Source organism: Melospiza georgiana, chromosome 3, assembly GCF_028018845.1.
Source record: "Melospiza georgiana isolate bMelGeo1 chromosome 3, bMelGeo1.pri, whole genome shotgun sequence".
NCBI lineage: Eukaryota > Metazoa > Chordata > Aves > Passeriformes > Passerellidae > Melospiza > Melospiza georgiana.
The window spans coordinates 74623708-74650331 of NC_080432.1; the positions used below are offsets into that span (position 1 = coordinate 74623708).

The window sequence follows — 26624 nt, forward strand, 5'->3', positions numbered from 1 at the left end:
TCATCCCAAGATTAGCATTTATTAATCCTTTTTGACAACAGTTCATGTTGATATTTTAAATATTACATGTCACAGTTCAGTACATTTACATAAATCAATTGCAGATCAGAACACATACATATTCACTCTTAAAAGTCCTTAATGTACAGGTATTTCACTAAGTCAGGAGCCAGCTCAAACCTCTTCATCTATTGCACAGTCAAAGTTCAGTGGCTTTAAGTCAAACTTTTCCTACCAAATGTAATAAATTAAAACCCTAAAGGGCTGCAAATAACATGCAAGTGCCCACTAACACATATAACAAGACATTAGGAAGAAGATCTTACAGACAGAGATGCGTAAACTCTGCCAGGAAAAAATGCAGTTCTTCAGAAGGGTGTGGACTCTGAAGTACTGTAAGAATATTACAGCACATTGTATCACTAAGGCAACAGGTGCTGGATCCATGGAAAACACAGACTATTATGTTCAGGGAAGTTTGCAGGTACAACAGATGTTCTCACCTCAGCTGCATCTGAATGCATCAGGCAAGGGCACTTGGTTAGCTCGGCACCAAGACAGGCTCTGTGAACAGAGAAAATCCACTCCATGTGTTCTGGAGTTTTCACTTGCCAAACAGTCTGCCTTATTATGGTACTGAAAAACAAGTGCTAGCATTCCTGATTAGAGTCATGCTGCAAAGGCAAATGTTCAACAGGTTCCTTAAGCAACTTGGCATGTTCCAATTTTGGGCTGAGTCCCTGCTATCCCAAAGTCAAATCACATTGCTCTTATGTAAGTCTGCCACACACACAGACACAGCATTTCAGACCAGCTTCTCTCATGACTTCATTTAGAATCCAAATTTGGCCAAGGCATTAGTAATCTGCAAGGGACTTGCAGTGAAAATAAGACCAGAAAATCTGGACTTTTCTACCTACTGCCATGTAGAAGAGCAGTATATTAAATCAATTCTTTTGAACTTTTCACATTCTTTGTAAACATATAATAACTTCAAATATTGTGCACATAAGAGGGAAAAAAATCTTTAGGTCTATTTACATAAACTGTATCCTATGTTATACAGCATTGGGCACATACTGTATTCATGTTTACTGTGTCACTGTAATGCAAACAAGTCAGGTAACATTGAAGTAGTTTTGCACCAGAAAGTCAGTACTGTACTTTCAGCAATGTACCTTCCCATCACTAGGCATAAGTAACATATTATACAAATGGAGGTGGGAACAAATGCTTGAAATGTTACCTGCAGTCCCAGAACAATGCATCTTTAAAAATGAAAGCTTGATTCTGCAGCAAATACTCCCTTTGGTACCATTCATATGCTGTTAGTTGTAACTCACTGCCTTGGTTGCAATACATTCTGCTGCTACACTTTGCCTTTTACTAGCAAGAGTTCTCTGCCTGTGTGCATGTGTGTGTGTATTATGTATGGATCTACACAAATTAAATTAAAATTTTAACTAAAATATATCACGCTATTGCCAGGGAAGTATACAGATTGACATATCCAAATGGAAGAATTAGGTTAGCAGCTACAAATTCTGTGTGTATTTCCTCATAAGGAACTAAAGCTTTTTTTATCCTGGGATATTATTGGCAACATCAAACTGTGCAACCTTAAATCAGAGCTCAAAGACCAAACTGGCTGACAACACAAGCTTTCAGCTGGCAGCATTTTCAGTCTGCAGTCTCTCGATCAGTTGTTCAGCCTATGAAAGAGAGAAAGCAATGCATTACAAAAATGAAGGCCCACATAACTCCACTGTGGGCCTTCATTTTACTGAAAATTCCATTTCAAAAACACTGACACTAACAGAGAATTTGCTTTTCACTTTTACAGATTAAGTCTATAGGAGAAGCAGAATACAACAATTCCTTTCAACAACAGACTCAGTTTCCAACAAACACTCAAGAGGTGATCATGATGTGGTGGTCAGAGGTTTGAGCAAATGAACAGCAGATCTGTTAAAGCACTGTGACTGCAGAGACCTCAGAAGACAGCAGTGCTTGGAGCAACCCAGTGGTGGGAGCTGGGATTCTCTGTGAGCCACTCCAGAACTGTGTGTTGCGACCTCTCACTGCACCACCAGCCACGAACACTGCTGAGGGACAGAGGGCATTCAAGTGTGTGGCTCCTGTCACGAGTTACTGCCTCATGGTTTGGTCACATCACTGCACCAACACTGACTTTTGTCATCATACACGGCTATTTACGCATCATGGGCAGGACTGGGGCAGCTGTACTTTGTACACATAACAGCACCAGCTCACAGGCTCAGGGCAGGAGGGAGTCTGCCAACAAGCAGGCCAGACTGGGCACGTGGAGGCCAACAGGGGCACTTCTGAAACTGATCAGTTTACTGTCAGCCTTTGCTTTTTTTGCCAGTCCTACTGAATTCATCTTTTAACTTGATCTAGTGCTTGAGGCTTTGTTAAAATCTCCAAAGGAACTATATTAAGGTGAAAAGCTCAAGTTTTTTAAATGCATATGATAAAAATGCAATCATATACTTCAGGTAGGAGCAACTCAACAGAGTTCAGTAATTACTGCAGTTAATTTAAAAATAAAGCTACATAAAGTATGCAGCAAATGAAAATTATATTATCTGAATCCTGTTTTGCATCCTTAAACAAGTATCACATTCAGGACACTATAATGTGAAAAAAAAAAAAAAACAAACCAGAACCACCACCAACCCAAGAACATTTTCCAACCTGACAGCAGGGCAAAATACCCCAGGGCAGCCATACTGGATAACCAGACTTAAGCAGTAAAACTACACAGCTATATGTACTTCAGGGACAAATATTTCTGAGATGCTCAATAACACAGCAGACACATCCACTTCTTTTGAGCTAGGACTGAACTCCAGCAAGGTGCCTAAAGAAGCTGTGTTTCTTCTCTTTAAGTAAGAAACTGTCTATACTCTTTAGATGAGACAGACCTTTTTTAACAGCTTTGATGTGGGGATGTGCAATGAGACTAGGGTGCTACAGTTACCTTGCAAGGACAGGTGCTTTGCTGCATCAAAGCAATGAGAGTGAGGTTTAGGTCTCTAGAGAGAGATTTTCTAAGTGCTTTAGTCAGTGTCAGTTCAGTCTCATTGCTGATCTCTACTGACATAAATCAGTACCAACAATGTTTTTGCAAAGTAGGCACTAGGTTTAGTCTAAAAATGACCAGATGAGAAAAACCACATGAAGTAATAAATGCAGTCATTAGGTGGATTTGTTTTCACCTACATGGGATTAACCAGGTTATATGCAAAACAATCCATCACATTTGAATACAGTCCTTTATATTAAAACCCAAATATTTACAAAGTGTCCACAGAAGCACATCACAGAGCCTCAGCCTCGAGCAAGATCCAGAACCATTGTACTGTTTGCTGTTAGTTATTAGCATTCCACTGTTGTCATCTTATTGCAAAAGTTCCATAGCTTCTTGTTGATTTCTCATGGGCATATCCTCACAGCACTGACTCCTTCACTACACAACCAACAAACTCCAGCTCCCTTCTTGACCAGCTAACCCACTCTTTTGTAGCACTCATCCTCACTGGACACAGCTGTGGCCTGTTAAGGGCAGGCCTGTTCCTAATCTTTGGTGATTAGCACAGCTGCAACTCATCAGGGGTGAGATTACCTTCTGCACTACTTTTCTTACATTCTATCCCCCTCCACTCCATTCCTTAATGTATATAAGCATAAACATTAAGTTTTTAACCTTTATTTTTTCTCAGTTAATACAAAATGTACATAACTGAGAATTAAAGCAAGCACAAAAATAATTGGTCAGAGAATTTTTGGACACTGTTAGAAGGTTAGAAAGACATGGCTCCCAACTGAAAACCTGTGGCAAAGCTCACCTGCCTTACACTTACCGTGATAAACCAGTAGGAATTGAGTCTGTAGTAGATCCTGGATAAGAAGCCCAGCTGGCTGGCTGGGGCCAGGACGTGCAGATGCAAGTGGGCTATGGAGCAGAACGGTGGCCAGTGAAAACCCATTCTTCAGAAAAGGAGAAGAAGCACAAGATAGTGGTGGTGTTAATTCAGGAAGAAGTTAATTCAGGAACAAATTCGTTGCAGTTATTTACCTGCAATTCATTGCAGGTTATTTACCATAATCCACAGAACTAACAACTCATTGCATTTTTGATGTACATAGAAGCAGGAACAAAACCATGCCCTTTCATTATACCACAGAAAGCTCTTCAAAAGTTCCTTCATCTTCTCCTTCACATCACTGTATGTAAGAAACATTTTTAAAAGGAGTTAAAAGTATCTTAAATGTATCCTACCTAGTTATGAGCTGGAAAGCCAACTATCAATTTTCATCATGAAGAGCCAGCTGCCTGTTTCTCTACCATGCTCAAATTATGCTACAGTTTATTTCAGCTATCAAGGGCCTTAAACTGAAGGGTCCAGCACCAAAATCCAGTGAATTCTGGTATGACTGAAACACAATGTCATATCCTGCTTCAATAGCCAAAGTTTACCTCTCTTCTGGCAGCTAGGATTTACAGCATATTTGCAGCACATAATGAAAGAGCAGCCTCTTTGGTAAGTTGTTTGAAGTCCTCTCCCTACTCCAAGATGTGTTCAAGAAGGAACCTCAGAGACAGAACCCAATTTGTGCCAGAATTTCATCAGAAAAAAAAGTTTCTATTCAATGCCAGCAGGTTTTAATTGAGAATTCATGCAGTAAGTGAAAGGCAGACCTGACTTCTTCCATAGATCACAGTACAGGTTCTGCCACCATCTCTAAAGTAACATCCTGAAAAGTAAAATACACAATCAATAGAAAGATGGAAGGTTTCTATTACATACCTTACATCATTCAAGTCACTAAAATTATTGCTCTGGAGAACAGCTTTTCCCACTTCCATCATTCTCTTCACTATTAAAACACAAATAAATTTCATTTTAAAAAGATATTCTTCAGAATATTAACTTCAAGAGACTAACCTACATTGAGATCACAGACATGGGTTTTTCAAAATATAAACACTGTAAGTACTCCTAGTCAAAGAAAAGACAATCAAGAGAGTGTGTGGTATGATTTACTTGAAAACTGCCACTGATACCAACTTCCACACCTTCAATGCTTTCCAGTGGGATATTATTGTAAGGACTTTGGCCAAAGCCATGCCATCACCACACCCTTATTAAAAAAACCCAACAAGTACTGATTGGTCAGAATGATGGCTTTACACTAATTCCAGTGTTGTATCTCTGCACAGCTGCAGGACTTTGATCTCCAGAACCTGGAGTACATTTTAGAGACAGCACATAAATTTAAATTAAATTGTCAGTATTTCTTATTACTAGTACACAGTTTCATTATCACTGATCAATGTAGTAACTCAAATTAAAAAAATCAAAGCACAAGTTAGAGGAATTGCTTTGAAGCCAAACACATACAGAAGTTTTTTCTCTGGAGAAAACCACCCTATGTTTACAAGGGAAATACAGCAATGCAAACTTTGCAAAATGCTATTTAAACTATTTTCTTGCGTCACCTGTGGTGATACATTCCCTAAGGGGGAATTTCTTCATAGCTGCAATTTCTTCTGTTACTCAACACACTTAGCTAGCCATACCTTGTGAAACAAATTGCAGGACAATGTCCTCTTAAGAGAAAAAAAAACACAAAATAAGCCTAGCAACATTAAATAATGGCTTCAACATTTCAGAATTTTGTTTTTTCAATTTTTTCTTAAAGCTAATTGAAACACCATCTCCCTTTTTCATCTGTCATTCCCTTTTTCCTGACAAATAACGCAGCACTTATCTGAAAGTATAACCCGAATCCAACCCCACCAAAATCTCCGACCTCCTTATCTGTGTTTGTAAAATACAGAATACACATAATAAAATTCTTCTGTAAGCTTTTAGAATTGCACATGCATATCTAAGAAAATGCAATGAAGCAGCACATAATTGCTTTAAAAATAAAGCTGTACATCCAAAAAAGTGCAGAAGCATCTATACTCCATGCAAACTGCAATGTTTTTCCAGAACTGCACAAAAAAAGTGCCATTCTAGACCAGCACATAGAAGCTCCCAGAAAGTCCCTACCTACACTCACTCACATCAGCTATTTCCACGTTTACAAATGGTGTCCAAAGTTGTAATTTACTTGACAACCCCGTTTCAGGCTGTGAAAAACGATTTTCCTTGAGGTTAAGCACACACTTGCAGCCTTACCTAGAGGTATGTGCTCTGTCTTCAGTGTTTTGCAGTTTCCCATGTGCTTCACGGGCACCACCAGGTAGTGGTGGGGAGCACCAGGTTTTATATCTCTAAAGCAAACAAGGTCTTCATCCTAGAAAAGGATGCAAACGTTTTAAAATGGATTAGGACGAGGACACTGGCACAGAGTAGGTAACAATGTCTACATCCCCCATATGGATGCGATATCAAATGTCATATTTGACGCGACCAGCAAGGAAAGCTGAGGGTGTTTCGGAGGCAGCCTCCAGGCACGGTGCGCGTCCGCTGCTGACCTTCGGCAGTCAGCCTTCCTCGGCGCCAGCTCTCAGGCTGCCGGCTGCTGGGCCAGCACTTTCGGAAGGCTTTAAGCTGCTTTCTGTGCCAGCGATGTTTCCCCGCATTGCCCATGCCGGCGCCGAGGGCCCTCAGAGCCGCCGCGCCCCCGCCCAGCCCCAGCCGCGATCCCGGGGCCGGCCCGTGAGGGAGCGCGGAAGGAGGGCGGGGAAGGAGGCGCCTCACGCACCTCGCAGGGGAGCAGGGCCGTGCCCGGCTCCTGCCGGCGGGCGATCCTGCAGAACACGCACTTCCCGTCGTAGCCATCGCCGCCGCCATTCCCGGCTTCGCTACCCTCAGCGGCGGCGGCGGCGGCACCCGCGGCCTCAGGCCCGGCCATGGCCGCGCTCCCGGTCCCGGTCCCGCTGCCGGCCCCTCCCGCTGCCGGTGCCGGCGCTCCGCCCGCCGAAGGAGGAGCGTCCGGGCCGGGGAGCACCGCTGGCACCGCCCGGCTCCGCCCGCCGGACACACGCCGAGCGGAACTGGGGCTACCCGTGAGTTTCTCACAAGAAAACGAAACCAAAAACCAAACCAACCAACCAACAACAACAACAAAAAGTTAGGGGAATAAAGCCATGTGAATGCACTCTTAAAAGTCAAATTGCCGCAGGGGGGAAAAAAAATATCAAACATGCAGTAAAGAGGGCGGAAAAAAGGATAATAAGTGCTTATGATGCTGGATCTTTCTCGTTCCTCACCAGAAAGTTATGTCCCGCAATTCATTGGTCGATCCAAACCAAGAAAAATTTAGACATTTTGCCCCTATAGTTCAAGTTACTTGGATTTTTATATGTGCACAAATAATCTTAAAACACCATTTCAGCACTGTTGCAGTTTGTCACTAATAGAATTCCAGAGATTTTTCCAAATGAGTCTACATTTTTTCTTTGACACTCCCAGCAGCGAGGGCTAAAATCTGATGTTAGTTCTAACTGCATAAGCTGACAGCCCTGAAATTGTTGCCTGTGCATGACAGCTATGCTAATTGACAGCTAAAATCACAGAATGGTTTGGGTTGGAAAGGATCTTGAAGATTATCTTGTTCCAGCAACACCTTCCACTAGACCAGGGTGCTCAAGGCTCCATCCAGCCTGGCCTTGAACACTTCCTGGAATGGGGCATCCACAGCTTCTCTGGGCAATCCATTCCAGTGCCTCACCACCCTCCTTCTATCAACTACTTCTGAAGCTAATAAAGGGTAACTGGTAGTTAGCCTTCAAGTTCTAAAAATGTTTTCTTAATAGTTTGCATTTTAAATCATTTGCACTGTTCATTAGACTAGAGCTGCAGAATCACTGACCCTGCAACTTAAGTGTATTCTTCATGCAGCTCAAAAGGCACAAAGTGCTTGTCCCACAGGTGACAAAGAGTGAGATGAAAAATTAGGACTCAGATTTTCAAAAATGCTCAAAAAAAAAAATAGAAAAAAAGCAAGCTGTGCCACTACAAACAGGACATGGTTTGCTATTCTACCTGAAGCAGCTCACTTGCCAGATGTGCCAACCTGCAGAGTGCTAGGCAGTCCCTTTGCAATGGCCTCACCTGCTCCTTTCTCTGTTACAAACAGGCAAATCAAATCTTTAGGGTTTACAAATGAGGATTATTCTAAATATAACTAGACCTTCCTTTGCTCTAAAGCCAGCCTTAGTGCAAAACATCCAACATAAAACCTGCACTTAAACCAGCACCAAATAAAACATCTGCAGTTCCCTGGGTACTGACAAGCCTGATTTGTGAGCCTGTGTTTGAACACAGTCCTTAATCAAAAATCTGTACCCAAGTACCACTGAAGGAACACATATTTCATGTTGCAAGAACAAGATCTTGTTCTTTCTGAGAGAAAAATGACTAGTGACCATAATTTTCCAGTTACTTTAGCAAAGTTGTTACTGCCATTTCACTCAGAGCAAGGCTCATGGATAGCACACTTGTTCCGTTTCACATGTAATTGTAGTTTGTTTTCTTTTAATGCCACTGTTGTATATTGTATACAATGAAAACCAATAAACCCCAAGAACTAGGTACTTTTAAGACATCTTTGCTTTGCTTGGCTGGACATAAAAATATATGTGAGCACTTTGAAAAGGGTGCATACAAAAATGATGCACACGGGACTTTTGAATTCTGGGAAGAGGTTGGTCAAAAAGGGGATATATGTCATTCACTGCAGCTGAGAGCAGCAGCAGGAACTACCAGGTAAACTGCTGTTTACTAGCATTTCTCAGCCCTTTGTCAGAGTCTGTCTCAGGGTGAATTCAAAACACAGCTCTCTTTAAGGACACAACATACTACACACACAAAAAACCTAAGCCCCAAATCCAACCCCACCAAAATCTTCAACCTCCTTATCTGTTTTTGTAAAATACATTATAGCTGAAATCCTCTTTTTTATGAGGTGGCACAGGTATTTGTCAGCATAACCTGTAACTTAAGCTGCATCCTTTCATCTTTAAAACAGTCTAAAGTTTGTGAATAAAAGAGAAAGCATCTGTAACAAGTTTCTGAATGCATAAATTCCTTTATTGAAAATATTGTGATAGCACTGCATTACATATATTCAATATTCATAGTTTCAAGGGTCACAGAATTCTGATTGAACAACACTGTTTTGAATATAGACCACAGCATTTAGATATGCTTTGACAAGGATAATATAATGGAGTAAGTTGTAGGTAGCAAGAGTGAAATGTATGCAAAATGTTGAACTTGGTTTCATTTTGTTTGTTGTGAGGATTTTTTGTTGGGTGTTTGTTTGGTTGGGTTTTTTGAAATTATTAAGTGGCCTTCTGCCACCATTTAAAAGAACAGTGTGGTAGATATTCTGGGTATCTTCAAAGCATTATACTGTTAACAACTTCCAAAATATTTTAAAGCATTACCAGTAAGAACTTTATTTATGGTTTTAGTGGACCACAAATAAAGGAAGTGTGAAAAGCTCATGTGCAGCGTGTTACAGGCTTACTGTGTGTAGCATTGTTTTATTAGACTGTGAAACTTCTGTGCAAGATTAAGATTTAGAAATGCTTTTGAAGGAAAAGCAATTGGCTTTTTTTTAATTATTATTTAATCTAGTCAAAAAGGAAAGAGCAGTAACTAAATTGAGTTGTATTACTCAGTTAGTAACATTCCAACATTAGATTGTACTGCTTTAATGCACACTACTGTCTCTAAAACCTGCCTTTCTCAGGACAATGAAACACTCAAGTCTAAGGGCAGGACAGCATCCTAATATTAGTTAGGCCTGGATTGTGTAAACGAAACCACAGCTTAATGGCAATGCTGAATTCCCTAGCAAACAGTGAAGACTGCCAGTCCTCTCTCACACTCTCTCCATTCACCAGATGTTTTATAATTTGTAATATATTTTATTCATAAAATAAATTTTACAAATTTTGTAATATAGAGTCTTTTCAGCTTTTGGGGGGGGGGAAGTATCTGATAATTTCATTAAAAACAAACAAGAATAATTAGTTGACTGTCAAATCCTAAACCAGACTGCTGCTTGAAGTATTCTTTTAAAGGAAATTATATGTGTAATTATTAGGAAAACAAGTTTTACACTAATGTGACCTGGTCTGTTAGGAAAAGAACTTTCTTCTCTAAATCTCAATTGTATTTTGTCCTTAACAAATTCTTCAGTTTGTAGAGAAATGCTCATAAAAGCATAGTGGGTGGCTTATTTTGAACCATTTTGTGGTGATACAGAAAAATAGTTCTCTTAGAAATCTCCTTCATAATCAGTCAAATAACACTGAGGCAGGTGCTCAGAGCATGCTATCCCAATTCTGTGGACTGCAGCTGAACTGATAAAGTCTACACCAGGGGGCACTTGCCCAGTGTCTCCATACACTGCCAAAACAGTTATCTATTAACAGGAATGTGACGGCAGAGTTAAGAAGAAGCACTATCCACCTTCTCCCTCATTTCAGGAAAAGAAAATGAAACAGAATTATGCACTCAAGTGTTTCTGCCAGGAAAACAAACCCTCTAATTAGGGTATAATGAAAACCTAATCTCATTTACAAAATAAAAATATAAAAATTAACTTCAGAAATCAAATAAATTGATTCAGAATAAATGCCAATGCATAAGAAACCCACCTCAACAGTAATTATCAAAATGAGATTTGAAACATTGAACAAAAAACTCATAGGTAATACATTTACAAAAAAAATCTACTATACAGTAAAAATAAATAAAATAATTTTAAAAAACATGTTCCCTTAAGTGCTGTGTACACCTATTTCTGATTCTTTTCCATGGCAAACATTATACTGTAGATTTTGGTAAAGTAACCTTTTATTTTTGGTCAGCATTTGCATGTTGAACATAAATACACATGGAATGTACTAGACAGTTAAAGTTCTTCCACAGGATCTTTTTCACAGTTACATAAGAAGTTTTCAACTTATACATCATGAACATTTTCATAAGCATTGCATCTTCAATGGAAGAGTGCTGAAGAGGAAGTAAAAAACACTTCAGAGTGATCTCTCACTGTTCTGTCTCTTACTGCCTCTCAAAACCAATTCTTTCATTCTTGAGTTGTTTGGTTGGATTTTTTGCACAGTCATGCTCTGGTACAAACTTGAGGAAAAAGCGTGTAACATTGTGAGGCAGCCTGCACCTTCTGGATAGCTTTAAGTGCCTAATGGATCCAGTCCTTAAGGCAGTCAGTGTTTCACTCAAATGTCCATACTTCTACATCTTGTATTATGAAATCTTCTTTCTTAGTTAAGATGTCATTATTGAAGGTGCTGCAGGAGTTGCTTCGCCCATGATACAAATCTGCATCTAACCATAAACCAAAGCGGCCACTAAAGGGAAATACAGAACAGATGTGGTGTTAGATGGAACAGTAAAAGCACTGGAAGCTGTATAAACAAAGAAGTGATACAGAGGAATCTAGGTGACTCTGAGGCCAAATGTGAAGAGCTCAGTACTGGCAAAGCACTCTCCAAGAGGCTCATGGAGCTGTTCCCTTGCTTTTGTTTGCAGCAGTGAGCGGGCAGCATGCAGGACTCTGTGAGTGCCCACAGCCCTGGGACACACCCAGCTGCTCACACTGCCAGCTGTGGCTATACCAGGGCACAAGCCTTGGGGTCCCTTCTCTGGCTGCTTGGATGTGGACAGACCTTGGGGTCCCTTCCCTGGCTGCTTGGATGTGGGCAGAGCATCTCCTGGTTATCCACTCCCAATGCAAACCATGCCCAGCTGTCCCATGGTGCAACCCCCAAGTAAGCTTTAGTCGGTTGTACAGTCTTAGCCCTTGATTTTATACCTACTGACCTTTGAAACTCATGAACTGATTATGCCCTGTCTGTATCCTTGCTCTGTGCATCAACAGAAAAACAACAGCTTAGTAAGGACCGCTTGATAAACCCTAGAAACTGATGGCAAAATTGCCATTAGGGATTATCTTCCAGTGACAAACTGCTTCAGCAAGGAGTGATGTATCTACCCAAAACATCTGCTTTTTTTCCTGGCTAAAAGCAACCCAAACTCTGCAACAAACCCTACTTGCCTAACATCAGTCACTCTAAGCAAACAAAATTGCTTTCAGTCTGTAACCGAAATTAGATTGCTGAGGTATCTCTGCTAAACAGCTTACTAACAGCTTACTAAAATTAAGTTCATTGTTCTTTTTACTGCAAAGTTTTTCTTGCACCTACCACTGTCCCTATTTCCATTTAAAATTAAAAAAAAAAAAGTTGGCAATATGATTTGAAAACCAAACACACACTCACCCTCCACCTCCAAGCTCCAGAGAGGTAGTGTCTCCATTGATGAAGTAAGTGTTTTCTCCACTCCATTTAAATACCTGAGAGGGGAAAAAACATGAACATATTTGGACTGAGGATTCTTGCAATTTCAAACTACTGGGTACCTACTCTTAGCAGCTAAGAGGTTTGGTCATGGAAAAGGTAAGGTAGAAAGTAAAAGATCAATACATATTTAAAACTATGAACAAAGCATCCCAATCCTTATTTTAAATGCTGCTTCCCTCTCTAAATCAAGTGGTACCCTGTTAAAAAGGAATAATGTGTTCAATATGGAAAAAGTGCATAAGCTATGAGCATCAAGGGGTATTTCAGTAGCACTCTTATTTCTTAGCACTCTTATTTCTCTTTTTTCTGGTCACTGTGATCCTAAGAATGCATGACATTATATCCTGTTCTTGATATCATTGCCTTCTAAGGTGAGTCTTTGACACTCTTTAAGTCCTTCCTGCTTCACCCTTCAACTCATTTAAAACTCTCTCCTCACACTTACAGACTGTCCTCTCTTCAGATAATTACAGACACTTTTGCTTGAAGTATTGCGTTGAAGCAATGAATGATTAACTTCATTCATCAACATCTGGCACCTCCTGTACACTCAAAATCTCATACATGTTTCTGAAGTGGAACCCAAAAATCTTATTTCAGAAAGTGGACACTCACTTACCTTGAAATGTGGACTGAAAGTGTAGAGGAATGTTTCACCGGTGCCATAGTAATGGTCACTAAACCTGAAGGGATGAGTAGCATACGCTCCAAATATCTGTCAGAATAAAATGATTACACGACTTTAAGGGAAAGTGCAGAATTCAAGAGAAAAACCCCCAAAGATGTCAAAATGCTTTCTAATAACAACTAAGTTGATCTTCATGTTAGAAGAACCAACTAGTGAAGCGCATCAGATGCGCAGGTATTCCTCCACATCTTCTGTATCCTGCAAGTTGAAGCAGATGACAACCATGGCAGCAGCATTGCTGACTAGCAGCTACTGAAGAATGAGACCCTCCAGAGAGGCATTGCTTGTGACAGCTCCTTAACTGAGATACCTAAGAAAGGTATTTCCAAAGGCACTACTGCACGCACTGCAATTCTAAAACTTTTACTAGTGCTGAAGTTCTTTCCTCTGGTAACTCTAGTTTAGGCAGTAGAAAATATAAAAGAATACACCAATGTCTCATTTTGGTATGACATGACTTCACAGCATGACTAGCATTTCATACTGATCACTGTACAAAGTGCTGCCCTTCCTGCCCCACCCCGAAGAAGCGCTCCTGACCTGGTTGTCCATATCCTTGATGACGAGGAGAACGGGGCTGTCGAGAGCGGCCGATTTGCGGTACAGAGTCTTGAGGCTGGTGCCGTGCTCCAGCGTGCTGTACGCCAGGCGCCACGGGTAGCCCTGCACCCGTGCGGGCAGGCGCCGGGCCAGCTGGGCAGGGGTAGGCAATGAGGGAAATGGTTACACAAGCAGCACAGCCAGTGCCCCAGCCTCTTCTTCACACTCGACAGAGGCAGCACCACATCTCAGAAGGAAACCTGAGGGCTTTCAGCCATACCTGCTCTATGTGCATGTTCTCCAGAAGAGCGCTGTGATGCTTTAGGATAGGCAAGGTATCGTCGTCTTCTTCTTCTTCATAGTAACTGCAAACGCTCTTTCGTCGTTTAGCTTCTTCTACAGTAATGATCTGTGGCAAGAGAACAAGTGTCCAACCTAAAGCACAGCTCTTACACCATCAATCCTCTGTTGAAGCCAATTCATCTAAAACTTACTCCTCAGCTGTCACACTGTTTGGAGAAAAAACACCATATGGGATAATTCTATCAAGCACAGGTACCCTTAAGCAAATGGGGAAAATCTTTAGCTGGGGCTCAGTGCCACCATGGCAAATAGCAAGCAACAGCAAAAGCTCTGAAATGGAGCTGATGAGAAAGGGAAGGGGAAGCAATGAAGCCTAGCTACAAAACAAACAGGAAACCTTAAACTGTCTTTTCCTTCCGTGAGTGTATCACCACAGTGGTCTTATCTGGGAGCAGGAATTTCAGGATGCAGCTGCAGAGCCCACTGTGCTCTGCTATGCACCTCGCTGCCAATAAGGCTTCCAAATGGCTTTCATGTTACACACAGATCAAGTTTTGCATAATTCCTCCACACCTTCATGATCACTGCTGGAACTTGCAGAAGCTGTCAACAGTCAAGACAACTGGGAAGAGATGCCCGGAGGTCCTACACACACCTGGCCCTCAGGCGAGAAAGCAAATGCAATAGACTGACTCCAGGTGTGGACTGAACCACACATCAAAGCACACAAGTTTTGCATGAGGACCAGGGCTGGTGAGGAGCTCTCACAGCCCTAATACCCTCAGTCACACGGGCATCCCCAGTGGGATGAGAGCTACACATCTACTGCATGCACTCATATCCAGTCCATGCTCCCCTGCAGGTGCCTGGAGCTGAGCAGGGCACATGGGCTCTGGCACTCCAGTGCAGGGTCAGGAAAAGAGAGGAAGGCAGATCACAAGGCAAAATCCAGCCTGCAGAACAAACACTGCTATGTGTCCCTGCACACCTGAGCAGTTACAGGTATTCCTGCCCATGACAGCAAGAGCTCTACAGCTTCATCCTGACCCTCTAGTCTCTCCTTCTGAGACTGCAGATAATCCTGTGCTGGGAAATTTTTCATATGGTCAATTTCAGGAAAGGTTTGCACTGCAAAATTAGAGTAATTAAAACAAAACAAAACAAAAATCTGCCCACAACAAACTGCTCAGAAAAAACAATCTTTCTACTTGTATCGTTGTTCTTTTTTTTTCACCTTCAGACTGGTTTGCCTTCGCTCCGCATCTCCCAGAACATGATTGTATATTTTTTAATTAACACCTTTTAGACATTAAATCAAAAATACACAACTTTCCTTTTGAGGACTTTCTTTTAGGAATAGTCTCCCCCCACTCCAGGAGTGGGGGAAAAGTACCAGACAACAGCAAATCAACCAAGAGGTATCTGTAGCAAAATACAACTCAAGTCACTTAGGGAACCAGAGAAAATCTATTAACAATTGTAAATTGCAAACTGGGTCCAGAGACAGACAAGCCCCCCTCTTCTCTGCATACACATTTATTCAGTCTCTGAACTGACTATGTGAATGAAGTTCAGTCAAAAACTGCAGAAAGAGGCATCTGCAAGATCAGGTATTTACAGACCACACAAAGGCAGAAATGGATGAAAAGAACTGACCACTACAGAAACTGGATCTACAAAGTATTTCAAAGATTTTATGGGGCTGAGAAAGGAAGCCACCTGAGGTGAAAATGCCCCTCACCTGAGTACAGAGCACGTTTATTACCAGGACAGAAGTTCCATCATCAGAACCACACTGTTCAAATGGGAAATAATTCAACATACCTCTACAAAAGGTTCCTCCTGGTCCGGTCTGGCACAGTAAACAATTTGAATATTCAAAGGCATTTGTCTCTGTTTCATCATCTAGCAGTTTATTTTCAATACCCACTATTCTATCCTTGTTCTAGTGGCAAGAGTTCTCAGCCCCAAGAGTGACAGACAGCTACTGGCCATGGCATGCTGTGATAAAACTGCTTATATACTGCTCTACATTTACAGTTTCTGTTTCCCCGCAAGGGAGAGTGAAACTTTCACTCTCATCATTTCACAGTCATCATGCCCGAATTTGGACTTTATTCAATAGAGATTTCCTGGCAAACCTACTTTAAATTGGTGAAGCTGGAATATATTACAAATAAAAAGACACACCTTTAAAAGCAGTTTCCAGCTTTTCTTCCTTTCAATAAATATCTAAAAAGAACAATGAGAGACAAGCTCCCAGTGTGGCCAGATCTCTCCTACATCTGTCTTTAGATCACTGACTCTCCTTCACTGTGGTTTTATGAAAATGGCACGCAAATAACTGAACAGTAAAATCTAGAGCAATGTATGACTGCACTCAGCTCTAAGCAAAACAAGGAAGACAGGTTTTTTATATTTCAGCTCAAAAAGCACTAACATTGAGAAGCTACAAAACTGTAAAAATATTAGTTCCTTGGGAATAGAGGTTGCTACATTTAAAATGACAGGCCTCCCTTCCAAGCTCCATTTTTCAACAGAACATACTGTGAAGATCAAAATGCTGAAACAAACAAAAAAGAGGGTAGTAGAATTTAAAGAAAACAAGTTTATGTTTAGGATGAATCATCAGATAACTTATTTAATCACCATCAAGATATTTCTCACTTTGGAATGTATGTGTCTGTTTCATTTATTCCATATTCTTAGCACAGAAAGTGAGCATTGAGAAATATGACTTTTAAAACTGTGTGTAAGCTTATTTCCCTTAGAAACTAGGCTTTGTATATAGAAGGAGGAGATAACAAGCATAGGCATGCCAAGTGGTTAAAACAGATTGCAGAAGACCACACATGAAAAAGCCAAAGTCCAATGATAAATTTATCCCACTTACACCCAATATTCAAACAGAACTGCTGTGTGCACCCTAGAAGCAAGGGTCTGGCCTATCACCACACACCAATCCATTTCAACCAGCACACAGGAGCCTGGGTTGATGTTTAGATGCATTATACATTTTGAAGAATTTATTTGTAGCATATAAATACATTAGGAAATACATTAGGAATTTAGCAATGCTGACCACATATTCCTGTGTAGCTTTGCAAAAGACTAATATCACATGGTCAAATTATTTACACAACTTCTGCTGGTTGCACACCAGAGAGCTCCCAGTTGTTTACCTGCTCTTTCTAGGGAGAGAGGAAATGAAGACTGAAGGAATATGAATACATTTGTGAGACAGATAGAAGCCTTAAGGAAACACCATAAAATCCTCAAAAGAACAACTGCTGAGATTCTTAGCAGAGGATCCACACTTGATACGCACACGCTTCAGGCAAAGGCAGAAGGCACTCACCTCCCAGCTTTTAGTAGTGGGCTCACTAAAGAAGTTGTCAATCATGTCAAGCTCCTCCTTTTCCACCACAACAAAACCTTGCTCTTTGGCATCTTTCCCATATATTTCTGGTGACCACTGAACAAAAAATGTGTACAAGTGATCCACCCTGTGAAGAGAAGAGGAGGAGACAGCCATTGTTTAGTAGTCCATGAACCCAACACTGTCACGTAGCACAGAGGTTTTGCCCAATGCCAAAGCAGGGACAACTACACAAACAGGATATCCATGTACCTCCACCCTCCCATACCACACAAGGCAACAGCTCTCTCCACCTGGCAGCCTGAACCACTTCAAGGTTTCTCTGCTTGTATTTTCCTCCTCCCTTTGCTATATGCAAAGCCAAAGAATCATGGTAAAGCAATATAGCTTGTCCAGTCCCACACAATTCATATTAAGAAGTCAAATTGATTGATATTAGGTCATAGTCATTAAAGTTAATTCTGTAAAACATTCACTTTACCCATTTAGTTTGACTTCCAGCATGAAACCAGCAATGAGATCACCAGTGAAATCTACACTACAGTTTTAGCTGCCCTTTAAAAGTTATAGAGGCTAGCCACAAAACAATCTTCATTCTCTTAGCATTATGAAAATAAGCTGTTACTGACAGCTTTGCTAATGATATAGTACCAGCAGCATATGCCCTTCCATAAAAGTAGTCAGCTCTCAGCCACTGTTTTTAAAAAGATATTCCTTGACAACTTCCATAACAAACCACAAAACAATTTCTGAAGAAGGAATTTATGTATTAAGTTAAAATGACCACATGCAATTTCAAACAGGAATACAACAGTGGATCCACTATACAAGGAGCTAAATTGCCAACAAAAAAATCAGACCCACAGCAAAGAGGGCAGATAGAAAGACAGTAAGTGCTTATGACATCAGACCTTCCTTCAGCTTTTCACTAGGAAGTTACATCCAGCAACTCTTAGATCAACAGAAAACAGGAAAAACCTTTTAGAAATAGACATTTCCCCCCCACCACCGTATTTCAAGTAACTTGGATTTATATGTATGCACAAATAATCTTAAAATACCCTTTCAGCACTATTACAATTTGTTAGGGTCACTAGTATAATTCCAGACTTTTTCAAATAAGTCTACAAAAAGAATAAAGAATTTACTTTGCTTCACCATGGAAATAATGAAAAAGGAAAAAAATAGCATTGCTCACAGAGGTTTCAGAAAAAGCAGTCTGATTAGCTCTTTGCTAATTAATTTGAGCTTTAATTGAAAGAGACAACTGACTTGAGCACTGTGTATTTTATATGCAGTAGTCCTACTCTGGAAAGCCATCTACTTAATTCCTACAAATCCCTAAGAAAGGACAATAAAAGTAGTGGTTTCTGCTGTCTGGGTAAGATCAGTTTGAAAGCACATTTATGCAGGTGGATGAAGGAGAGTAGCATATTCATATCTCAGAATCACAGAATGTATTTATGTTTTAAGCCATCTCTGGAAATCATCTAGGCCAGCTTCTGCTTATAGCAGAGCTAACTATTTAGAGGAGGTTGCAAATTCTTGTCTATTTGAGTTGGAAAATCTCCAACAATGATTCTACAAGTTCTCCATGTCTTCTGTTTTTTTTTTTTTCTTTTATCTCATCACTATTTTCTCTGAAGCATGCAGCACATGATCTGAGAAGAGTATGGCGCCATCCAACATTTTCTGTTTCTTGTCCCCTCCCCTCCATTTTTTAACCAATTGCCTAAAAGGAAGAGGGGATTAATGACTACATAAATTGTTTGGCTGTACTTTCTTACTTGAGTCAGCAAGAAGCGAAGCCTTTGTTACTGCAAGGACACACCACTGACATGTTGAGCTTGCTCTCAACTTTCCCAACTCCTTTTCAGCAGAGCTACTCCCCAGGCTGCCTTTCCCCACCTACTGCTGCAGCAACTGCTCCATCCCAGGTGCACAACTTTTCCATTTGCCTTTTCTGAACTTCCTGACATTTCTGTCAGCCTGTTGTGTTGAGGCCTCTCTGAATAGCAGCCCTGCCCTCCAATTATGAGCACTCTCCAAATTTTGTGTCATTCCCTAAAATCACAGAGGCGTGTTCTGTCTCAACATCCATGTCACCACTGAAGACATTAAACAGTATCAGTCCCCAAGAATACCACTTGTACCTCATTGCCACTCAGACCAATTACCTTTGAGCCCAATGGTCCAGTCAATTTTACAACCACCTGTAACCTGCCTGTCCAGGTCATATCTTACCACTTTAGCTACAAGGATACTATGGAAGATTGTGTTGAAAGCCTTACTAACGTGATGGTATCAATCCCTTGCTCTCTCCTTGCTCAAGGAGCTAGCAATCTCAAACAGAAAAGTTATTTATCCAGTAGAAAAGCAATCTGCCCTTGGTAAATATATGACAGCTGATCCTGATCACTTCTTTCCCTCTGTGTGCTTGGAAATGGTGTCTGTAAGGACTTGCTTCCCAGGGACTGAGATAAAGCTGACTGCCCTGTGCTCCCACAGATACTTCCTTGATTTTTCTGACAATGGTTGCAGTGTTTGTCTTTCCAATTATTAAGGAACACTCCCCCTCAACACAACCTTTCAAAAGATGATAGAAAGCAGCTTTGTAATAACACCAACCAACTTCCTCAATATACTCAGAACGTTTCCTGTTAGGCCCCATGGACTTGTATATGCTCAGTTTATTTAAGTAGTACATAGTTAAGTTTTCCTCTGCAACGGACAGTTGATAAATCCAGACAGTCCAGATTTAAAAAGCAGCAGCATGAAATAGAAGTAGGTGATTACAGAGGTGATGTCCTTCTGAAAAGGGATGCTCTGCTAATAAAATCCTAACATTATGCTACAGTGGTATTTCCAAGCTACCAAATGTAAAACACTTGATCCAATTTTTAAATTGAAAAGCCACTTCTTGAGGAACTTTCTTACAGTCAACTAGACAGCTGTGAGAAAATTTATCCTAGAACTCAATAGCTGTTTTGGGGATCACATGCTTACGCGTGAATCATGCACTAAAAGAGACATCAATAAAACAAAGTACTTAGAAAGAGACTACTATAGAAACCTGAAGTTAGTAACTCCAGAAAGAAAATACTCAAAAGGCTCTAAGTCCAGCCACTGCTCCAGACCCAGAGAAAGACAATAATCCAGAAGTATTCTATGACTTTTTTATAAATGTGCTTGACTAAATGATGATTCTTCTCAAATCTTAAGCACTGAGGTATTGTAAGCCCTCATATGCTTTTATGAGCTTATAGAGACTTCTATGAGTCCTCATTCTAAGACATTAAACTATAGATACAAACAAGTTTTCATAAATTTTCTCTGTACAGTTTGATATCTTATTATCAGGAGTCTAGCAGTATTCTCCTTATAAAAGGCTAATTTAAAGGGATTCTATGTCTAGCAAAAAAGTGGATGCCCTCTCAGCAGCACGATCTCAGTGCAGTGTCTTTTATATCAACTTCAGTGCAAATTATACATTCATAAAACAAACATGTTTGCAGAATTTACACTGGAAAATTAAACAGATTTACTTCTTGAATGAGGAACTAGTTAATGCTATTATTTACATGCAAAGAAATTCTACATTACTATCTGTGTCTCTGTGCAAGGCATTTTCTTGTAAAAGGTCTTCAGGAAATGTGTGACCTAATTACTGAGCTAGCTACTGCTACTCAAAATTCATTAGGGTGGGAAACCACACACCACTTAAACATAAATCCACATAGTAAGAGCACACACAGACTTACCCTCTAATGCTGTAAGCTATACCCATTGCAAAACTTCCCAGCAAAACAGTCAATCTCTATTTGTGTCCAAAAGCATGGGTGCCCCTCTGCTCAGCTGAACCTGGCCAGAAGCTGCCCTAGGCTGAGTAATCTGTATATAAGGCAACTCAAGATGCCCAGCATCCCCTCTGCATGCTGTGGTGAGCCCTGCTGTCACCAAGCAGGCAGCACAAAGCAGAGCTGCAGACACTGATTAACTCAGCCACAGCGTGCTGGCCATGGGCCGACGTGTGCCGGGACACACTCGGTGCCTGGGAAGCCACACATGGAGAGAGAGCACCTACAGCAAATGAGACAGAAGATTTAGTGCCTTTATAAAGAATACCAGCCTAAAAGTCTTCTTTCTGTATTCATAAAGTTTCCAGAGGCTTCCAACAAAAAAATAAATATAAAAATACTGGGCCCAGAAAGTAGCTGGAGCTGGCACATGGAAGAGCAGCTCTGCTGGGAGCTGTGGCTGTGGGACCAGGCTGAAGTTGGAGCCATTTTCACAACTGATGACAGAAGCTGCTTTAACAGCAAACACCATGACCATGGAAAAAATGTAACTAAAAGCAAATCAGAGGAAGATTTAACTTACACTAAATATCGGCATACAGAACAATTTTTTCAGAATTTCACTCCAAATTTGGACTTTTTTTTTTTTTTATTTTGCTTTGTTGGTTTTTTTTTTAATTACTACAAAACATTAAGATGCTGCACAAGCTACTGTGACTAGACTGGAGAAGGTGTTTTATTTATGGCTGCCTTGTGGCCAACAAGATTCGTGATATTTTCACACATGAATATAAACTGCATTTCAAGTAGTTTTAGACTTAGTTCACTATCTCCTATTTTGTCCAAAATACATGGCAAAGCTATCCCAAACAACCTACTGTTCATGGCACTCCCAAGATGCAACACTTAGGTTTATATTCTACACAATACTGATTCAAGAATATTCCCAGAAGGTAGGAAGTGTTGCGTTTTGCTTTGGGAAAGCATCCAAGGGCTTGGAGAAAACACCATCTTGTTCCAGAGGCACAGACATGCCTGGCATTAACACAAAGGTGTGGGTCTCACAATTAATTTCTGTTCCAAGTTCTACTTGATCTGTCATGCAAATCTGGGGTGTTAAAACAGGCATGAATAGCACTAAAAAGACTCAAACTTACAACCCACCATTCACCACTACTTTTCATCAAGATCCAAACAGCAGCCCTGACATCAAAGATCTGGTATGTCAGCCAGCATGGCCAGGTGCTGCTGCAGCAGCTCACTGCAGAAGTTACTTTTTTCTCATTATAAAAACTGAAGTACAAACCAGTTGTCAACACTTCAGTTTATAAATGGATTAGGTCTACTCCCCATTCAGAAAGTTTCTGCTCATAAAAGGACAAGCAGCAAAGCTGTTTTCCAAGTCTGTGGTTAGAAGCTTGACAGACTTACCTGTTACACACAGCAGTGATTAGAGATGATCTCAGGCAGCTCAGCAGCTTTATTCACTGTTAGCTGCACTATCCCCAAAGCACTAACTGACCTTGTGTTGTATTACAGCATCACTCCAACTCATCATTCCAGCTCCCTGAAGTATTTACTCAAACTTCAACCCAGAATTTTCTGAACCCACCCTTTTGCAATCCCTCAGAAGCCACGGACTGGGATCCACAGATAGCAAGCACACCAAAAGCCATCCAGCTCCTCTCCCAAGGACCACATTCCAGCTGGATTAAACTCTCCCTCTCCTCCAGGAAGAGTTCCAAGACAGCAACTTCCACACTACTACAGACAATCAAAACACTCCTTTTCAAACCACAAAAAATATAAACACTTAAATCAACACACATGATACACATTTGGAATTAAAATTATTAAGTAAAAATTATTTTGAAAAAATTGACTGCATCTGAAAGAGACATCTCTGAGACAGACCACAAGTTCAGATTCCTCCTTCCTGGCTTCTAATTTACCAGAATCACTGATTTTGGTTCAACAGATCAGAGAATTGCTCTAGTTGCCTTCTGTCAACAAAAGAATCACATTTGATTCTTCACAGCCTGTGAAAATTCTTGGGTGATTTATGTCGAAGATCATAGACTTCCACTTCTCTAGTTTGTTGGTTTGTTTTTTCTAAAGTACTATTTATGCATTAATACATACCTATAGGAAAACATTTGTGTTCCTCAATTTTACTGCAAAGGGACTATTTTTAATGGGACAAAAGACAGAAATCCTCACACCTGTTTAGTTAGGAGTGTCTCCCTTTTCCCACATGATTCCCTTTGCTCATGTGAAATACTTATTTTTTTTAGCAGTGACACCTCAGTAGATTCCACGCCCCTCCAGCCACTGCTCCCTTTCCCCCATTTCCTAGACTACAGCAGAAACCCTGATCATCTCCCACTTCTTTTCACATGTTAGCTGCATACATATCCCTCTTTCCATCTTCCAGTGGCACCTGAGGCCTTTTTCATTCCCACTGAGAGCCATATTAGACTATATTAGCAAGAAACATTGCTTTATGTCACTGGCATGCAATGAAATGAGGGCACCCTTCAGCATCCCTGCTGCACTTCACAACTTGGGCCATGTAGGCAATGTAAAATTCAGCTCTAGAAAGCACTTCACATTTAAAAAGTAACAAACAGACATTTCTGTGCTGACAGGAGTGCAGCTTACCTTTCCCGAGGAACAGCAAACCAGTACTCAGGTTGCTTTATCTTTTTGCTGTACTGCTGAGACATGGTTGTGCTCTGAGACACAAAGGACTTTCTCATGGGCTTGCCTACTTTAATGCACAGAAACATTGGAGGAGTCTTGCTCTTCTCCTCTTTTGAAGGAAGCATATCTGAACAAGACACAAAACAAACAGTCTGCTTATGTGAAAGCACAAATGCTGCAGCTGATAAAACACTGACAAAGATTAACAATCTTGTGCAAAGGAACACTCAGAGGCACCATCCACAGAATTACACCTGACTTCAACAGCACAGCTGGTTTAGTAAAACCACATTCATCCTAAACTGAGGCCATTTATTCCCACTTTTTCACAGTCTGTATCCCCCTCAGCTGTACAGCTGTGTACAGAACAGCCCTGTAAAGAAATGGGTAAGATGACCAGGCCGAGTGCTGCCTGCAACACAAGGCAGGCAAAGGGGACATGTCAGGGTCCAGAAAACCTATCCAGGCTGAAGGGCAATCCTGCATGCACACACGCACGCACACAAAAAGCTCAATCAGTTTCTCAACTCTGTCAGTCACACAGCCATACCAGCACCTTTTATCTGCACAAGACAAGGCCAAGCCTAGAAGCAGTTCAGGCTCCTTAAATTGCTAGTGTGATAAAAAAAAACTTGCTTAATTAAGTACAGCTTCAGTCACACTGAAGTTTCCTTGTTTCAGCAGTACACATACAGCCAAATACCACCAGCAGAAACCCTTATGAAAAAAAAAAAGAAAAAATCATTTTAAGACCAACTATTCTTAAAATAGAGACTTCCACTTTATTCATCCCCCACCACCTCATCTGACTCAAGGGTATGTCCACTAGTTCATTAAATTACCCAGAGAGGAGCATCAATGCTCCAGGACAGACTACTGCTCAGAGGCACTGGGATGCCACAGAAATGGCTAATATGTGTGCACATGCTCTGAACAGAGATTGCATTCTGGTATCTCCTCTCCTGGAACAGCCTGAATTATTTCTGATAATGCAGTGATCAATCAGGAGAAAACTGATCACTCAGTAGGACTATACATGTATTCCTATTTATCACTTTTTTAAGGGTTTCCATAGCATGAGAGACACCAGACACATGCAAATATTGTCAAGAATACTTCAGTGCCCCCCTTCACAGCAATGCTCTACTACCCTGGATACTATCGGAAACAAAACTGACAGACTTCAATGAGCCAACAGTGCTTACCAATACCAACAGTGACAATTCCTAGGCCATGAAGTGTCCCTGCCAATACTGAAACTAGATGACATTCCACTATCCTTCTTAAAGCCAGCAAACAGAATTACAGATGGTATAAGCAGTGATCACTGAATGTGGAGAGAGCACACAAGCTACTTATCAAACAACAAGCATTGAGAACTTGAAAATAGCAGGTTATATAAAATTGAAATACACAAGGAGTAAAAAGAGACCAGGTATTACAGAAAGAAGAAATTTAGAGAAGGCTGTCAATTCAAAGGTTACCGTCATAATGCTGTCCAAGTCTCAGAGGAAACAAGGATAACCATAGACCTACCTTCAATTGGCACTTGAATTTTCTGCAGCAGCCACAGTCTGATTTCTGATTGATTGTCTAACTGTGTTTCTTGACAGGTCTTGTCTACAGCTGGTACTAATGAAGAGTCCACAGACTCTTTCAGATCCTTTTCCTCTGCTGCTGCTGAGCTGATTTCTAATGAAGGTCCTTTCCTTTCAACACAGCAGGAACCAAGCTCCATACTTTTAACTGTATGGACTTCATTAGCTTGGGACTTTGAACAGCTAAGTGTAAGGTCTATGCCAATTGCTTTATTGTTTTCACCTTTCTGGATTTCAGCCTTGTGTAAGTCTTCAGATGACTGAGACCCATTTCCATCTTTATTGAGGTAAAATTCAATAAGTTTATCTTTCTCTAGCTCTTTCTTTGTGTCCAATTCAGTCTCCACCTTACCTGTTGGGGTACTGACACATTTGTTTACTTCTGGAATAACATCTTGCTTTTCACACAGCTCTAAGTCTAAGTCAGCTTTAGGTTCAACACTGTCCTTTTTTTCCAAGGAATCAACTGTCAAGTGCTCCTGGACTTCTGTAGTAGGTTTGGTTACCTGCTGCTTAGTTCTCCCCAAGTCCCTGGGGTCAGCCAGCAAGCCTTCCATTACTGAGATTTTCCTGTCCAACCCTCTATCCATATGAGATGATGTCTTTTCCAGGTCAGTGAACTCATCTTCTCCTTTTCCTAGAAGGGATTTTTCTTTGGTTTTGGTATCTGAAGCATTTTTTCCCCTGGAAGGGTCCTTGGTACATGCATCTGCATCAAACTTTTCCAAATGGTCACTGGCAGTGATGTTGTTGGGAAACTCCAGAGACTTTGATTTGATTGAGCCCGTACTCTCCGATGACTGAAGAACTTCAAAATCAGCAGACTTTTCCTTATCTGAAGGCTTTATCTGTTTGGCACCCAGAGCAACAGATGCATCCCCACTCTGCTGCCTCTTTTCCTTGCTAAGGGATTTGAATTTGCTGAAAGGATTGATATCTTTCTCAGAGGACAGGTCTTCCCATTCTCCTGGCCTGTACAGAGGACAAAGATCCTTTGGTATGTCACTGTCAGGGGAAATGATGGATGTACATACGATGTTAAAAGCAAAATGGAAATGGAAAAAAATATGAAAATAAAAACTAAACATCAAATTAACTTAAACCATGAAACTCATTGAAAAATAACTTTCTCCAAAATAAACATACAGTACTGGAAATAAATGACTTTAAAGACAATGGAGGAAAATGCTGAAAGTGTAATACCAAAATAAAATGAGTAAAGCACTTGGCAGAA

General features: G+C 40.8%; 2 protein-coding genes across 5 annotated transcripts in view; both read right to left on the bottom strand.

The window, feature by feature from the left end:
* HINT3 (histidine triad nucleotide binding protein 3) lies at window positions 1–6912 on the bottom strand. The gene is made up of 5 exons (XM_058020303.1): window positions 6745–6912; window positions 6216–6333; window positions 4836–4905; window positions 3888–4014; window positions 1–1712 (listed from the first exon to the last, which is right to left on the bottom strand). Exons 1-5 carry the CDS (start codon window positions 6892–6894, stop codon window positions 1665–1667), a joined length of 513 nt encoding a protein of 170 aa, XP_057876286.1. The 5' UTR covers window positions 6895–6912; the 3' UTR covers window positions 1–1664.
* A 2140-nt stretch (window positions 6913–9052) lies between these two features.
* The window catches only part of NCOA7 (nuclear receptor coactivator 7), an 82950-nt gene continuing 65378 nt past the window's right edge, over window positions 9053–26624 (bottom strand). For 2 of the 4 annotated variants that reach the window (XM_058020116.1, XM_058020115.1), the window contains exons 9-16: window positions 25329–26362; window positions 23751–23919; window positions 17272–17419; window positions 13891–14019; window positions 13611–13763; window positions 13002–13097; window positions 12302–12375; window positions 9053–11371 (exon numbers count right to left, since the gene is read on the bottom strand). In XM_058020116.1, coding sequence (XP_057876099.1) covers window positions 11236–11371; window positions 12302–12375; window positions 13002–13097; window positions 13611–13763; window positions 13891–14019; window positions 17272–17419; window positions 23751–23919; window positions 25329–26362 — 1939 coding nt within the window. In that variant the 3' untranslated portion in view covers window positions 9053–11235. The other 2 variants (XM_058020117.1, XM_058020119.1) reach the window with 2 other exon arrangements.